At 44.3% G+C, this 17,309-nt stretch overlaps 1 protein-coding gene across 5 annotated transcripts in view; it reads left to right on the top strand.

The window, feature by feature from the left end:
- UPF2 (UPF2 regulator of nonsense mediated mRNA decay) overlaps positions 1-8,786 on the top strand; it is a 53,602-nt gene extending 44,816 nt beyond the window's left edge. For all 5 annotated transcript variants that reach the window (XM_066182708.1, XM_066182711.1, XM_066182709.1 and 2 more), the window contains exons 21-22: positions 1,274-1,394; positions 7,543-8,786. In XM_066182708.1, the coding sequence (XP_066038805.1) occupies positions 1,274-1,394; positions 7,543-7,552 (131 nt within the window). In that variant the 3' untranslated portion in view covers positions 7,553-8,786. The remainder of the gene's footprint in view (positions 1-1,273; positions 1,395-7,542) is intronic.
- The last annotated feature ends 8,523 nt before the right edge of the window (positions 8,787-17,309 follow it).

Below are 17,309 nucleotides of genomic sequence, written 5' to 3'. Positions count from 1 at the left end.
AACATGGGCTGTCAGTGTTTTCAGTGGCTGCCTTTGCCAGGTGCTGAATTCAGTGTGCAGAACATGAATACAAGGGTCACTGACTGCAGATAATTGAATATTAAATCAGTTACAGTTTCCCAGTTTCTCCAAGACTAGGTGGATAACTTTACTGAATGTTTCACCTGCACTTCGTAAATGAGGGAATCTCATTAGAGTCTCCAGTTTGGCCCTACTGAGAGCAGTGTGTGTGCAGCAGGTGATGGGTGTGTGTCTCCAATGAGATTACCAGAGATTAGAGAACCAGACAGAGCAGACTTTCAAACATAATCTGTTTAACAGCTTATTCCACTTTTCCCCTTCATTTATCCCATCTGTCTGTTTGCTGAGTAATGTAGATCCCTGCTCAGGTGGACTGTAAGAATACTTTCCATTAGATGTATTAACAGATTGGCAGAGGTTACCTCCTATGATATATCTGTAATTATATTGGCTACTTAATAAGCATTAATTTGGCCTGGTAAAGAAACATTTTTTTAATTATTAAAAAATGAAATTAAGTTTTAGAAATAAGTTTCTAAGTTTTGGAAATGTCAAAATACAATACTATCGTAGTTCAAATTGCCCTAAACAAGGCAATCCAGGGCTAAACTGGGTAGTGTGAGCTGCTTTCTGCAGCCAGATAATTTCCACTGATGATAAAGTGAAAAACCTCCATCCGTGGGACAGCTGGTGCAATGTAGGTCAGCTGAGTCACCTTCTTCAGGTGCCTGTCTTCCCTGAAAAAAGATCCAATTATTCCAAGCTTAGACTTAAATGCCTGACTGGCAATGCCTAATTTTAGGACAGGTTTCTAGCTGAGTCTTTTAATTGGCAGCAGCATTGTCCAGTTGTTGCTATTCCAGGGAGGTTTAATGTTGAGGCCACTCATGCTGCTGGGAGTCTTTGTTCCTGATCACTGGTGAAGAAAGTGGTGACTGATGTGTTTAGAAAGAGAAGGTCGCAGGCCTTTTCTTGAGCATCTGTGATGAAAACCATTGCTGGCAGTTCCTTCTGCAGGAACATCTGGAAATGCAGGTTCATATTGTGGGGTAGCTTGGGTTCATCAAAGCTGTGGATGAAATCTGTAACTTTTTGAAATTAACTTTTGTGGAATAACTTGAGTGTTAACTCTACTGCAAAGCGTAAGTGTAAATGGCAGTGAAATTTGCATACGTAAATTCCTATGTAAAATGATGCATAGAAAATGTATTTAATTTTCTTCTATTTACTTTTCTTCTGCCTGAAATCCCAGAAATGTTGCAGTCTCTGGCACAACGTCCAGCTCCAGCAAATACTAATCGTGAGCGGCGGCCTCGTTACCAGCATCCGAAGGGAGCACCTAATGCAGACCTAATCTTTAAAACCGGTGGGAGGTAGGACAATCTTCCTTTAAATGTGGTAATTCTGGTTCTAGACAAGTAATTACCTTCATAATTGAAACAGATAATGATCTCTGTAGTGAGTGCTTGGGCAGTCGTTTCCATTCTAAAGCATTCTCTTAAAATGCCAAGCAGTGTTTGGTGCTTCTGACACAGTGTCTGTACCTCTGTGACAGTTTGGAAGCAAAAAGATTGTTTTTCAGTAATGAAATGGCTGCTAGAATCTGAGAGTCTTTTTGTAGGGGAAAAGATGCAAGTCTGCTTTCTCCATGAGAAAGGGAGAGGATTGGTTCTGGGGGTTTTTTTAGTGTCTGCAGAAATTCTCACTATACTCTTTCTGTGAGGTGAATTTGACAGCTGTTCCTCTGTATTTGATGCCCCAAATGGAAAGTCAATATGGTAAAGGTGGGGAAGATGGAGAGGAGCTTTCAATTTATGGTGTGCAAGAGGGTACCAAAACCACCACTAATGTGGAAAGTCATTCCCTGTAGCTTAGTAGTTGTTGGGAGGCTTTAGTGTGTATCTTCTCTCACTCAGAGTAAGCTGGGAAATAAACCATTATATTAACCTGGCAGCACACACTTGAGTAGATGAAGTTTCAGGTGAAATGCAGAGTGGCTTTCATGTTTCTCTTTTCTTTGCAAGTTAATTTTGAAGGTGGATTGATAGGAGCAGCAACTGGGAAGGGACAGTTTACCTCCTAATGGGTCTGTCTTTGTAAACTGCAAATAAGTCTAATGTAATATACTATTTCTGTGTTACAGTAGCATTTCCAACTTCTTCATGGTACATATTTATTATCATTTGATAATGTCCTGGTGATCACTCACTCCATTGAGACCTCATACAAACACTGCTTGTACAAAAAAAAAAAAAATTAAAGATAGCAGTTTAAAATAAATGTTTTTTAAAAATGAACTAGATGTAACTCAATAAAATGAACAGTGCTTCCCATTTGGCTTTTTCATATCACTGTGACCTAATGGCATTTTAGGAATACAGAGTGTTCAGGTACACTGAATTGCCACAATACTTGCAGGTGTTTCATTAATAGCTGCAGCCTTCTGTTCTTTCAGGCACAAGCTGCATGCTGCAGTTATTCTTTAAATACAACAGCCACACCAGTAGATGTGATATCTGTAGATTTCTTTTAAATGTTTTTCTTTAAAAAAGTTTTTTTATTCTGGTGTTGTAGGGAAAATATAATGTAGGACTTCACTGTGAAGTAGGTCAGATGTTATCCAGCAAACAGTTTGAGTAGTGTTTGCTTATTCAAGTGCCATGCACTTGCAGTTCTGATGTAGGAGGTTTTTTATGGAGTTTACTCTTTCTTCCTTTTAATCCATAAGCTCCTTGGAACAGAGACCAGGAAGTTTGTTGAGCAGGTATATTTTATTTGTTGTGTACTGCAGTGCTCTGCCTGGCAGTCACGCATGGGTTGAGCCATCTCGGCCTGCAGTGAAGGACTTGTACTTTTCCTAACTCCATTTATTTATTGGAGACTCTGGGTCCACCAATGGCTTCCCACTGGCACAGATTGTCTGTTGCCTACATTCTTAGAGCTTCTGATTTGTAGGATATATTGAAAATTGTCTTCTGACTTTCAAGGTTGCACTGTAGTCTCTGCCCAGACCCCCTTCATGCTTTGTTAAAAAGTTCCCCAGTGGATTCTGAGGATACTGGAGGATCTCACTGAGCAGATAGGAACAGAGCTCTTAATTTTGGTATCTGTGTAGAGAAGGTTTCACATTCCTACCTGGTAGAACCAATGTTCTAACACGGATGTTATCACTTCCATAAGGACACTGTGTTGTGTTGTTGCTGCTTCTTTGTACATGAACACAACTGAAATCTTATCTTCTTGCAAAATAACTCAAATTTGCTGGAAATAATAGTTTTCTGCTTTCTTTAAGATATACAACTTTTTATTTTAAAATTCTTGAGGTTAGGGATAGTCTAAGTAAATAAATCTCCTGGTCGATTCTATTGTAATGTCCAATGTGACAGGTTCTGATAGCTGAGGTAGGAATGAGGCCTTTCTTGCATTTCAGGGAGTGTTGAGAGCAGAGAAAATTGATTTGTTGTTTTTACCTTCGCTTTTGTGTTGCTAAACATGCCCTAAGCACTGTGTTTCACCTTTTAGGAAGTTAAATCCAAATCTACCTATTGTAACAGTTCTTTTCAGAAATTAATGAGGGTTCTTCAATGTGTTTTTGGCCTTGAACAACTGGATCTCACTAAGCAATTAGCTCTCTATATGTTTTTTTGAAAGAGAGAAATCATCTGCAGTTTTTACTTTATTTTTCCTCTCTTAATGTCCTTGTTCTATACTAAAATAAATGCAGTTAAATTTACAAGCTTTGTCAGATTTCTTGTTATTAAGTATGTGCAAAATTGGATCCAAAATTGAAGTTCATTCCTGTTTGTTTGGAATTGCCTGCTTGTATTGCCTCAGGTTTTGAGACCTGCTGATCCTGTAAGGAGGAGATTCTTTCTGGGACTTGGACATTTAAGGCTGACTGGCCTTAAAGATAATTTACTGTGACTCCATTAAAAGTAGGGTTCCTTGATTTGCTTCAGCAGAACTGGGAAGAAAACAATTTTGTCTCTTGCCTCCAGTTCTGTAGCATTTGTGTGTTAAGAGAGGCCTTTGACTCTCAGGCTATTAAACTACTATATTCAGGAAACACAAAATTTACAAAAGTAAATTTTTTTGGTGATGGGATGATCATAAAAATAGACTTGCACCATTATGAACAGCTTCTTAAAATATAAAGTGGTTGTCCTTTGTTTAAGAGGATTGAGATCCATTAAATGGCTTGGTTTTAAAAGTAAAATAAAAATAACCACATTATATAAAATCGTTTTAAAAACATTGATTACCAAAGGAAGTCAAATTTCTCTTTGTAATTCTTCTGTTGTGAAGCAGGGCCTTACCAAGGGTTTTATCTTGTTAAACCTCTCCTTATTAAAAGAAGCAGCCTCAAAATTTGTTGCTGTTTTGAAAGTATAGTAGAGGCCTGCCTGTGTCTAAAGTTCCCCTGCAGGATGCAGGTATAGGCTGGCCAACCAAATCATATTCCAGTTAAATGGTGATCTCAGATCTCCTGTTTACATGTGACTTATTTCTCTTTAACCCATTTAATAAAGGAACATGAAGCATAGCAGTAATAACAGGATGCTGGGATATTATTAGCTAAATATTCTCATCATAAAGAATATTGCATTAATGCTGAAAAAATCAGAGTTTGGATAATAAGGAGAAATGTGAAATTAACACGATTTCCTGTTTCAGCTACTGGACCAACACAGTTCATGCATCACCTGCCATGAAGTTGATGCATTAACAATGCTGCTTTATGAAGCTTTGAATTCACTTCTTCCTGAGATGAGCCTTTCAAACGCAGCTAAGAAATTCCAAACCCCTTCTCAGCTGTTTCATGAGAGGGAAGCAAAGAGAGGAATATGTGAGGGGGGCTCCAAATCCTGCAGCTACTTCTGGTGGACTGCACTGGAGCGGAACAAAAGAGAATAGAAAACCTTCAGGTGCTTGTTGAGCTCTGCAAGCTGGGTGTGAGTCTAACCCAGACAGCGAAGTTGGAGAGACACCTGATCATAGTTCAGCTTAGAGAGAATGGAAGGCAAAATTGTATTTATAAGCCGTACTCAGTTAGAAAAACAGCTGTGTTTGAAAAGGTTCTTTCAATATAAATAATAACATAATTAACTGACTTACCTGCCAAAAACATCTGGAGCTTTGTGGCCCTCTGGAAACTAGCTACCAATCCCCAAAACACCTCCCTACTCCCAACCTACTGTACACACTGACTTGGATTTCACTTTGTCAGAGGGTTTTTTGGGTTTTTTTTGTTTTGTGGTTTTTTGGTTTTTTGTTTGGTTTTTTTTTTTTTTTTTAAGGATAGATGAGAATATAAAATAACTTGCAGAAGTTAAGATTCTCTTACTTAGGTGAGTCCAGCTTTTGTGGTTTATTTGAATTTTGATGTTCACAGTATGGAATGTGATAAGTCAGATGTGATAGGTATTATGGGCACCTTGGTGTTTTCTGTTGCTTGTTTGTGGTTTTGGGTGATTAGGGGAGAGAGAGAACAAAGAGCAGGGAAGCTGAGATAAATGGAGAAAAGCAAAGCAGGGAGTGAACTGGGAAAGGAGGTGTTTGGAGCTGGAAGTTTGTGAGGAGATTTGTGAAGAAATGCAGTACTGCAGAAATGCAGAATATTGTGGATTGGAGGACACAAGGGGATTAGGGATAAGGGTGAAATCCAACTTCAAAGGTCTCACATGTCAAGAAATAGAGATTTTTTTGATCTTGTGATGTCAGCAACATGCAGAAAGGAGCTGGTTAATGATATTCTCCTGGGCACTTCTCAGTTTAAGCTGTAAAGTTGTCTTCTCCCGTGCCATGGCTTTGTGATTATTTCACAGCCTGTGGTGTGATGTTCCTGTGTGTTTTCATGGCTCCCAGTTTTCTGCCTCAGCCATGGTTTGCTGCAGAGGTTCTGTGTATTTCCCTGTCACAGGCAGGCAGTGCTAATGCTCAGCAGAGGCGTGAGAAGCCAACTGTGTGAATTTCATACAAATTAATAACTGTGTCACTGGCAGGAAGGGGAGTGTGGGAGGAGACTGCAAAGAATTGATTCATTTTACACGTAGAGCTCAAGATGGTTTTAGTTACATCTGTGTACTGAGTTTGACCTTGCCAAATACAGGTTTGGATCAAGTTCACTGGGTCGGACACAAATGTGAAATACCTGGTTTGGGAAAAGCTACTGCTGCTATTTTTGGCAGCAGCACGTTGCTGTATTCCCCTGAAATGGGGATCCGCCACCAGCATGTGCTGGTAGCTGCTGGTCTGGGTGAGAGTCATTTTGACCAAGTTGGAGACATGCAGCCAGTTCAAGCCTTTTTCCTTCCCTTCCCATCAGCAGTAGAATTATTTTTTAAGGGGAGATGGAGAGTTAAAAGCATGATCCTGCAATTCAGTGATGTCTGCCCTCGGTTGTAATGTTCTGCAAGTGAGATGTCGGTCTACTAAATAAATAAAAATTGAAGTTCTTTTCTATTGAAAGCACATAGCCAGTGTTCTGGTGTTGAGTGTGCCACAAAGAATTGGAGTATAACATTATGTAACACTAAAAGGTGGTTAAAACCAAATAATAGAAGCAGCGCTGCAGTGAGTTCTAATGATGCATCTGCTTGGGACTTCCTGGCAAAAATACACAGCATTTTTACATAAACAAATACTGGATATGAGAACAAAGCTACACAAACAAATACAAAATTACTGTGAAAGCTTCATCTGGTACAAGAGATGCAGAAGTTACTGTGTCCAGTTAACATGTCTGTAACATTTTTCTTGCAAGATCTTCAGTAAAAAACAGGTTTAGATCAAATGATGTTCAGTAAACGCTGGAGGATTATGCACTGATGTAAAGAAACATGAACTGTTGTGTTTACATGGTAAAAAACCTGGGTGTGTAGCAGTGGAGCTTTCTTGAAGTAGTAAATGTTGAAGTTTTATTTTGCTGTCTGTTATTAATTTTAATTTGCAGCCTAAAATCAGTTGAAAAGGAGCCCAGATGCAGTAACTGCATTATGCGGGTTACTGACACTGGGGTGGCCTAACTGCTGCATTCCCTGGTCTTGTTGAATCCCCTGCCTACAGACTGGTGTCATTCTTCAATGCATTTGTATGTTCTTAAGGGAATTAAATGTGACTTTTTTGGGTAGGGATCTGTTTCATGAGCAAGGGATGGTAGAAGATTTAAATGCACCTGTCAACTCTAAAAAAGGTTCTAACCAACAATTTGCCTATAGAAAGCCCTTTGTAACATTTCTGCAGAACTTCTGAACATTATGAAACTGCACAGAAAAATGAAAACTATTTGCAATAACTCATTTTTTCAGTAAATTCACAGCTGTGCTTCAGTAGTTCAGCATCTTATCTGGGATGGTAAGGTGTAGATTATCCCCCTGCTTTTGTCCGGTGTGGCCTTTTGAGATGATTGTGCAGCAAAGAGAAATCTGTAACCCTCTGTTAGAGGGTAGCAGAGTATCAGAACGAGTGGCAGAGTTGTGGGCACCTGGGACTGATGTGATTCCTCTCTGGCTCTTCCCGCAGGAGACGCTGATCCAGCCGCCAGTGTCATTTCATTAGGTCCTGTATCTCTGGTGTTGTGGAGTCCTCCAGCGATTAAACGAGAGCAGTGGACACATCTCAGCATGTCAGCCTAGAGCGTTCAGAACCCAAACCTGGGACAGGCTGGGGCCGTGGGGCACGAAGAGCAGCCTCCCCTCTCCCCCCCCACCCCCCCAAAAAATGCTTTTTGTTATGGGAACCGCGTTGAGGGTTAATCTTCTCATAGGAGCAGAAGCAAACGAGCGAGATGGGGAACTTGACCTGCGAGCAGCTCGGTGAGAGCCGGGAGCAGCCTGGAGTTCAGACGATCACACTGGAAGGGGAAAGGCCTTTGGCAGCTCAGTGTGCAGGGAAATAAAGCTCTGAACTCACCACAAGTTACATTGTCTCCGACTCGAGCACTTGGTGTTGGAAGGATGTTCTTTGGGGGCTGCAAATCTACGGTAGAAAAACATAGCGCAAATGGCAAAATGCAGAAGAAAACCCTGCCGAGTAGGATAACTCCTCCAACACTCCTCAGCGAGGATGTTCATGGTTAAGGAAGAGCCTTTTGCTGCCAGATGTGCCAGAAAGGGGGTGGGGAGGGGTGAAAAGCTGAAGAGCCAAGGAGGTAAAATGTCTGTTAAGGTTTAAAATAGAAAGTGAAGTTGATGAACACGGGGTGTTGACTCGTACTGCTTGGAACAGCCTGACACCAGCCTAAGGACAGGGATATAGTTGAGCCCATTGTATGTATCATTGAAAACCAAAACGTGCCAGTCAGCATAACAGAAGGATGTCAAGGAGTGGATCCAAATATTTTGTTGATCTTCATGGGTTGATAAGCCTCTGTGTCTATTGAAACAAACAAAAATTTAAAAAAAAAAAAAAAAAAAAAAAAAAAAAAAAGATTTAAGTCTGGAAACAAGTAGAATTTTTATTTTTTTTCCAAGTAGAAATGAGGTTTCTTGGTCTGTTTCTGACAATCTGTTATTTATTAGTGTAGGGTTTTGTTTGCTTTCAGGTAGAGATAGTTCATTGAGTTAAAGAGCCCATCTGTATGTTACTACTAATTGTTTTTTCTAGCTCTTTTAAAATCCTTTTTACCACTGGTTTTGGTTTCTGCATGTAGGAAGGGAGACTTGTAAAATTGTAACATTTCATACAGAAATGCCGCCCGATCTTCACCAGCTTCAGAAATCTGACCTTTGCCAATGCTGCAATAAAGTGTTGTAATTTAGAGTCTGTGTCTGCCTCCTGACATTCACTTTGTTCTTTGGAAATGATGTTTTGAAGGGTTTGTGATGTATTTGGGCTGTAGTTTGGACAGGAATTCCAGGTCTTTGATTCAAGTCTGACTTGATTTTTTTCATAACGTTTTCTTTCCACATAAAATTCATGGGTACATTTATTAATCACATTTGTAACTCTGAGCTCCTCCAGGAATGTCTCCTACACCAATGTGACCACATGCACTGGTCAGATGTAATTTCCACTTCCCCAAAGAACAATGCCTACCAATTCCTAATGGCAAATTAAGCATCTAATTGTGGTACAGACTAGAGTCAGCTTCCTTTTCTCAACATGTTGCTTAGTTTCAAAAGCATTTAATTTATCCAGATTGAGTAACTGCATAAAAATAAAATATTAGCTCTGTTTTATATGTGTCAATCCAATGCCCTGGATGGAATTGGGATCAATGGAAATGTCTTTAAAAAATTATTTCCTAAAAATAGTTTAGGGTCAGCTGGGGCTTTTCCTGACTTCAGGCTGAAATCAAAAAACAGTTCAGTGAAACCTTCTGAAGTTTAATTTTAAAATTAATTATTCTAATGTTGTGCCAAATAAAAACCTCAAGGATCATTGTGAGTGAAATAATCAGGGTTCAATGTACAGGGACATACCTGTTAGCAGGGCCTGTTGCAGTCGGACAAGGAGTGATGGTTGTAAATTAAAAGAGTGTTGACCTAAATTAGATACAAGGAAGAAAATTTTTACAGTGAGGGTGATGGCACAGATTGCCCAGGGAGGTGATGGTTTCCCATCCCTGGAAACATGGAAGATTGCAAACTGATGTATTTGAAACTGTCCCTGCTCATTGCAGTGATGTTGAACTGGATGACTTAGAAGTCCCTTCCCTTCCAACCCAAACCATTCCACAATACACAGAAAAAACCCAGTTGGCATCCACTTTATTCCTTGCCTTCCCATGTGCTGACCCCACATCTTGTGGTGTGGTTGGTGTGCTGGTCCAGGAGACCAGCAGTTTCACCACCTGATCCACGTGCAGGTTCTGCAGGGATTGCCTGGCTCCCTCTCATGTCTTTAGAACCCTCTGCCTTCCTTCAGAGGGCATTTAATTAAAATCGTTGGGTGTGTAGCCTGGGATTGGTACAGAATAGGGAATAGCCTCTATTTTGGTCAGTGTCTGTCACCTGTGAATATTGTTGCTTTGCCCAGATTACAAGGTGTTTGTTTTAACTAATGAAATGATGTTTAATGCCATTGCTTCTCTTTCCCTGCAGTGCAGTGACCCACAGGTGTGACTGGTCACTGGGGAAGTCACCCCAAATTCAGCCTGTGGCACTGTTGGATGGGGCAGAGGATGTTTCCTGGGAGCCTGGCTCACAGGGTGCTGGTTGAAGGTGCCCTTGAAGGAGCATTCTGCAGCAGTGTTCCCAACCCTGCAAGCAAGGAGTTAAGTCTAGGAAAACATACATAGATGAGGGAGAAACTGTTTCATGTCCTTGATTACGGAAAAGATTTCTGTTATCTTATCATTCTATGGAAGGAATTTGGGCTAAAGTCAGGCCCAGGCATCTGGAGTTGTCTTCGCCATTGGGAGGCTCCTTGAGCTGACAGACAAAGTGTGCTGTATGTTTGTACAAAACAATTGTGCCTCAGTTTTTGATGGTAACTCCCCAGGTCTCTCAAGCCTCCAGAGTTCAAGGCAGGGACTTGGGGTAATGAAGTCCTTCCTCTCACAGGAGACAGGTTTGTGACCACCTGAGGAACTTGAATGTGCCTGAGTCCATGTGAGCTGCTAGGTCTGAGGCCACCCCAGGCTCCTGTGAGGGGGCTCTGGGCAGCCTGGTCTGCTGGAAGGCGTCCCTGCCCATGGCAGGGGGAGGAACTGGATGAGCTTTAAGGTCCCTTCCAACCCAAACCACTCCATGATTTATGGTGCATCACTTGAAAGCCTATTGGAGCTGAGCTGCTGTTGGCTCGTGCACTAGGATGGAGCCAGGGTGTCTGGGAAGTGCTGAAATTGGAATTTGACCCAGGAATGTCAGTACTCATAGGCAACACCTTGAACTCCAGCTGATGCTATAGGGCATTTTTCTCTACCTGCAACGATGTAATGTGATAAAAAAGGCATAAATCTTTTTTTTCATGAATTGCTGAGTTTGCAGACTTGCCGTAATCTCAGCTTCCCAGGCCTTCAGCATAAGAAATCTCTTGGGCTCTTTCAGTTATGTAGATACAGAGCACATCCATGCACATGTGCCACAGCACACACAATTTTATGTATATTCAGGCTTAGAAAACCACCTCTATTGTGGACTCTGCCTGCTTTCCTCAAGCCCTCAGAATTTTTCCTTTGGCTGTTCCAGCAAAGCAGTCACTGTGTGCTTGGCAGGGCGGCAGGATGGGCTGTGAGGAGCTGCAGTGTCCGGCTCAGGCACCGTGTGTCCTCACCAGGTTGAGTGAGTGTTTTCAAAATCAATCCATCCATAATGAGCCTGCTGTTGCCCCTGATAAATACATCAATTTTTCCCTCATTTTTTTTCCCTTCCTTGAGCTTCATCATTAATTTGCTCCAAATTGAGGTTTTCCTCAGCCATGCACTCCTCTGTCCTGCTGAAGGTGCTCCTCTGAGGTGACACTTTGCTGTCTCTTCTCAGAGCTCCACTATAAATAGGGTTTTTTCCAGCTACTCCTAAGGAAATCCCAGTGTACTGGGAATAGGAAACTATTTAAGCAGGAATCAAACAAATGAGCCAATGTCAAAATATTTGCTTGCATTGTTTGAACTATAAACTTTGCTTTTCAGTTACGATCGGGATGTGATTGTGCCCTTAAAAACACTTTGTGTTTATGATCCTTGTTAGAAGAGCAAACAGAGATCTGTAAAAAAGCTTCTCTCCCTCCTTCCTTCCTTCCCTCCATTACCTGGATCCAGGCTGGCAGGCAAATAAAAAAATGGTTGAGACACTTAAAGAGGAGGAAGACATTTAGCTATTGCTAATGTTTATTTGTTCTTTGACATTTACCTGCAGGAAGAAAGTTTCTGTTGTGCAGGGGACAAAGGGGAGTGACATTTTCTGCTGACAACGAGTCATAGTCGACAGCCCAAGAGCTTGAAAACTTTGCTGTATTTGCCTCTTAATTGTTTTGGGGGTGGTTTTTTTTCAATTTTTTAAATTATTTGCACTATATATATTATATATATATATATATGCACACACATCTGTCTGTTCATGGTGAAGTGCAAATCAGAAGTCCTCTCCTGGGAAGCAAGATTTGAATGTGTCAGTGGGGCTTTGAGAACCCACGTGGAGGGAGGTTTGAGCTCATTGCTGTATTAATCCCAAATTGAATTGCTACAAGCTGCTGGAAGTTGTCTCCCTGGAAGTGCAGAAAACCAAGTCATGAGAGGGAGCTCAGAGGCAGCTTTGGCTGTTCTTTGCTCTGAGCAGCTTTTCAAGTGGTGATGGGAGCTCTGGCTTCCTCCTTGGGCTCAGGGCAGGAAGAGCCTTTTCCTGGGAGGAAGACACAACTTCAGTCTCCTTCTCTCCGGGAATGCAGCTGAGCTGTTCCTGGCAGACACCGGTTCCTCATCCCTCCTGTGCCAGACTTTGATTTCCAGTAGAAAGATGGACACAGCAGCAGGACTTACACAGTCTGACTCTCCCTTTCCTGCTGAAATGCCCAAGAGGGGTAAATAAACGAAATTTATTATCCAGGTTGGTCCCAAATCCCACACCCATGAAAACCAGGGGTTTATTATTGGCTGTGTCTTAGCTAATATAAGCTCAGAGCAGCTTTTGGGTCCAGAGAAGGCCTCACTGTTGCTGCAGGGTGACAAACTGCAGAGAAAAGTCTCTGCCCTTGGCATGGCCGGCATGGAGCTGAGGGGTTTGTTACAGGATGCACCAGGAATTGCACACAGTGCCCATTTCCTGGGCTTGAGCTCACTGGAAAACTCATGCCATAAATAAAAATTAAACCTGATCAAGCAAACTAAAATCCATTTAGGAGGCAGGAAATGTTCCCCAGTAATGAAGTTTGTGTTGTGAAGCCTGAAGACCCTGTGGATCCTCTGCTCTTGTTCAGGGCTGGATATTGGAAATAGAAATGTACTGACAACTGTTTCCTAATAGAGGTTTAAGTATGAAGAAATAGTCTCCCCTCCTGCCACAACAGCTTGTAGGGATACTGTTTTCCTTCTGGTGTCATTCCACTCTGAGCATCAGTACAATGGGTGGCTTGTCTTCATTAATCAGGATGAACAACTCCTGGCACATGAAAGTCTGAGCTTCCAGGCTGTTGGATTTTCTCCTGGGCTGGCAAGGGAATGCTACCAAAGGGGCAGGTTGTGGTGGTGGGAGAGGAAGCGTGATTCAGGATTACTCCATAAGCCTGGAAACCCGAAGGTCAAGCTCATCTCTGCTCTTTTTCCTTGGCTTAACGTCATTGCCCTTGTTTCTCAGCTGGAAACGCAGGGAAACGCAGGGAAACGCAGCCCTTGCCCTTCCTTGTGGGAATGGATAAGCAAGCAGAGAACTGATAAAAACATTACACAGTTTTCTGATGCCGACAATAACAGAATCTCAGCGAGTTCAGAGCTTCCTTTGAAATTATGGGAAAAAATATATCACGAACATTTGAGGGTGAAGTTGACCTCCCCAACCCATTGAGGAAATGAGCAATCCCGTCCTAACAGAGAGCTCCAAGGCTGAATCAGGCAGGGAAGGGACTTGCAGGGGAAGCCCCAGCCAGCAGTGAGAGGAGGATGCTGTGACAGCTGCCCTGGGCACGAGTTGGGCTGTGCCCAGCAAGGGCTGAGGGCTCCAGGCTCTGGGAGGACACTCACTTGGTGCTGCCACAGCTGCACTGAGCTGCTGAATGCCTCCTGGGCTGAACAAAGCCTGGCTCAAGGACATGGGACCTGCCAAGGGTCTGTGTGGGGACACTGGGAGGGGGGTGTGCACTCACTGGGAGAGCAGGGACGTGGTTTTGTGCATCACCTCAAAAACAGAAGTGTGATGTTCAGCAGTAAGCACTGAAGCAGCTCTGGCTGGTGTCTGGGTGAAACTTCCCTTGGCTGCCCCAGCCCTGTGCCCAGATGCTTTTCCAGCAACTCCTGTAATCTTCCATTTGCAAAGCAGGAAAGGGAGAGGAAGGATGTCCTGGCTCCTGCGCTCCAGCAGCGCCCTGGGAAGGCGGATTCACTGTTCTGTGGGATGAAAAGCGCTGCTGAGCTGCACTTCCCACCCCCACCTGCTCCAGGTGCCTCCGAGCTCCACACGGGGCTGACAAGAACTCTGCAATAGATAAGGTGAGACAACCCTTCCCCGGCGCAGGTCCCAGCGCTCAGGTGCCTGCTGGGGCACGTGGCAGGGCCTGAGCTGGTGGCAAGGGCGAGTTTAGAGGGTGCCCAGGGTGTGGACACTGAACTGAGTGCAGCAATCACCAGGGCAGGACCAAGGCCAAAATCCCTGACAGACCTGGAGCAGCAGCTCAGCCGAGTCCCTGGCTGGCTGTAGCACAGGCTGTGGGAGCTGGAGCTGCTCCCTGACTTTCTGGTCAAGCAAAGGATTTTATTTATTTATTTTCTTTTAAATTCAAACCTTCAACATACTTTAAAAAAAAAGTATGGGGAAAACCCCCCCAACCCAAAAAACTTTGCCCTTCAGTGAGGATACTGTGGCAGCTGCATTTCTTTATGATAGAGACACCCCTCTGAGAAGAAAATCATGGTCCTGGGTAAGAGTGCCTCAGCAGCTCTGGGAACCACTCAGAATCAGTTTGTGATTCCTGGGGCTCTGTGAAATATTCATTAAAGCTCAGGGGCAGGTGCAAAGGCCCATGAACAAAAGAGAAATTGAAGCTGAGTGGCTCCTTCAAGCCTGCCAGCTGGTTTATATACCATTCCTTGTGCCTTCTCAGCTTAATCCCAAAATTATTGAAGCCTCTCCTGGTGTTTTTTGGCCAGTTGGAAGTAGCAGCAGGTAATTGTGGCCCAGTGGAAAATAATCTTTCCTGGCAGTTCTCTTGAGGTAAGAACACATCTGAGTATTTGGTGATGTCGTCAGGGATGCACTGAGGACTTTTCAGGGAAGGCATTTCCTCATCTGGGAGGAGTCACCTAACATTGGAAGAGAAGCCCCATTCTGGGGAAGAAAAAAAGACCAAATAAAAACAAAACACACAAGACAAGGGTGTGTTCCCTTGGAAGGGTTTGGCTCCATCCAGTCTAAGGACCCTCCTTAGCGCAGAGGAAAAGATATTTATAGTTTGGAAATCGGCACTGTGATGAGGACTTGTCTCCCTTTGCCTCTGTGGGATGCAGGAATTATCTGAAAGCAAGAGCAGGTTGGAGGAGGGCTGATGAACTAAAGGCCTCCTCTCATTGAAAAGGTTGTCAGAGTCTCTTGGGAGGCAACACTGGAAGGCAAAGGAGTTCAGGAAAGGCTGGATGTGCTTCTAAGAAGGGAATTTTAAAGGCACAGGAGCAGATGATCCCACATGATGAAAAATGCACCAGCAGGGAAGGAGAGCAGCCTGGCTGAACAGGGAGCTTTGGCTGGAACTCAGGGGAAAAGGAGCATATGACCTTTGAGAGAACGGGCAGGTAAGGGAGGAATTTAAGGGTATCAGGGTCATCCAGGGCTAAAGCTTAACTGGAATTTAATCTGGCTACTGCTGCAAAAGCAAAAAAAAAAAAATCTATAAATATATCAGCAGAAACAGGAGGGCTGAGAAGAATTTTTATCCTTTACTGCATACAGGAGGAAACACAGTGACAAAGGATGAGCAGAAGCGTGAGGTAATTCCTGCCCTCTGCCTCAGTGTATAATGGCAAGAGCAGCTGTTCTCTGGGTACACATCTCCTGACACAGGGATGGGGAGCAGAAGGGAGGCCTCATAATCCAAGTGGAAATGGTCAGTGAGCTGCTACAGCACTTGGACACACACCAGTCCATGGGGCTGGTGGGATCCTCCACCCCCTCTTGTCATGGGAACCAGAGAAGTGCTCCCCAAGCCCCTGCCATCATCATTTACCAGCAGTCCTGGCTAGGTGGGGAGGGTTGGGTTGTAAGCTGGCAAATGTGACACCCCACTACGAGAAGGGCTGGAAGCAAAATCCATGGAACTACAGGCGGGTGAGCCTGACCTCAGTGCCAGGGAAGGTCATGGAGCAGATCATCCCCAGTGCCATCACACAGCATACACAGGACAACCACAGGATCAGGCCCAGCCAGCAGGGGCTTGGCAAAGGCAGGTGGAGCCTGACCAACCTGATCTCCTTCTGTGGCCCACCTGGGCATGAGGGGAAGGCTGTGGGGGTGGCTGCACTTCAGCAAAGCCTTTGACACCATCTCCCACATCAGTCTCCTCCGGGAAAAGCTGTCAGCCCGGGGCTTGGACAGGTGCTCTCGTGGCTGGGTTACTCCTGCCTGGATGGGCAGGCCCAGGGAGGGTTGGGGAATGCTGCTGGACCCAGGTGGCATCTGGTCACTGTGGTGTCCCCCACTGGGCCCTGGGTTAACATCATTATTGATGAACTGGACAGGGGGATCAGGAAAACCTGCTGGTGCCATGCAGTTGGGCTGGAGTGGTGATCAGCAGGAGGGAGGGAGGGTCTGCAGAGGGATTGGGACAGGCTCAATTCATGGGCCAAGGGAATGAGGTGCAACACCACCAAGTGCCAGCTCCTGCCCTTGGCTCACAAAAACCCCATGGATCCCTCCAGGCTGAGGGAGGAGTGGCTGGGAGAGTGGCCAGTGGAAAGGGAGCTGGGGGTGCCTGGGATGGGCCACTGCTGTCCCTGAGCTGTCCCAGTGCTACTCCCAAGGCCTCTTGTTTGCAGCTGCCTCCGGAGCAATCCCACTGGAGCAGGTGCTGCTGTGCCTGAGCTGTGCTTCCCTGGCTGCCCCAGTGCCAGGAAGGAGAGTGAGCAGCCAGGTGAGGAAGGGCTGTGATTTTCACTTTGGTGGGTTCAGCTACACAACACCGTGAGCTTGGTCAGCAGAGCTGTGAGTTACTCTCTGCTGAGGCACAAACAAGACTGAAAACCCGCCCAGTTGCTGGGTTAAAACTACCACCTCCCCTCAGCCTCCTGCCTTCCCTGATCTCTCTGTGGATAACACTTTCTGAAGTTGTCTGTTCTAAAGGGAGAAACCAAATTCCTATGTGTGTGTATAAAACAGGAGTCAAAACATCAAAAGCTTCTTCCCCAAGCTGCAGCCACTTGAAAAGGCTGCAGGTGCTGGGGCAGCTGTGAGGCTTCACCTCCAGCACGGCTGAGGCACTGGAAACTCCTTCAAGTTGCATCACAGATTGAGCCAAGTTAAATTCTCTCCCTGTGGCTCCAGGCTGGAGCTGGACACAATTACAAAAGGCCACCTGCCCTGCCATGGCTGAGACATGTAGCTGAGCCCGGAGGCAGCCCTGGAAAGCCTGGAGACAAGGCTGCTGCACCTGCTGCTGCTTTTTGGCTACCACCACATCCAGCCTCGGGGATGAAAAACGTAGCACAAGCA

This window comes from Chamaea fasciata, unplaced genomic scaffold (genome assembly GCF_029207755.1).
Source record: "Chamaea fasciata isolate MVZ Bird 193981 ecotype frontalis unplaced genomic scaffold, bChaFas1.0.hap1 SCAF_5, whole genome shotgun sequence".
In the NCBI taxonomy this organism is placed as follows: domain Eukaryota; kingdom Metazoa; phylum Chordata; class Aves; order Passeriformes; family Sylviidae; genus Chamaea; species Chamaea fasciata.
This window is presented reverse-complemented; position numbering and strand designations above follow the sequence as displayed.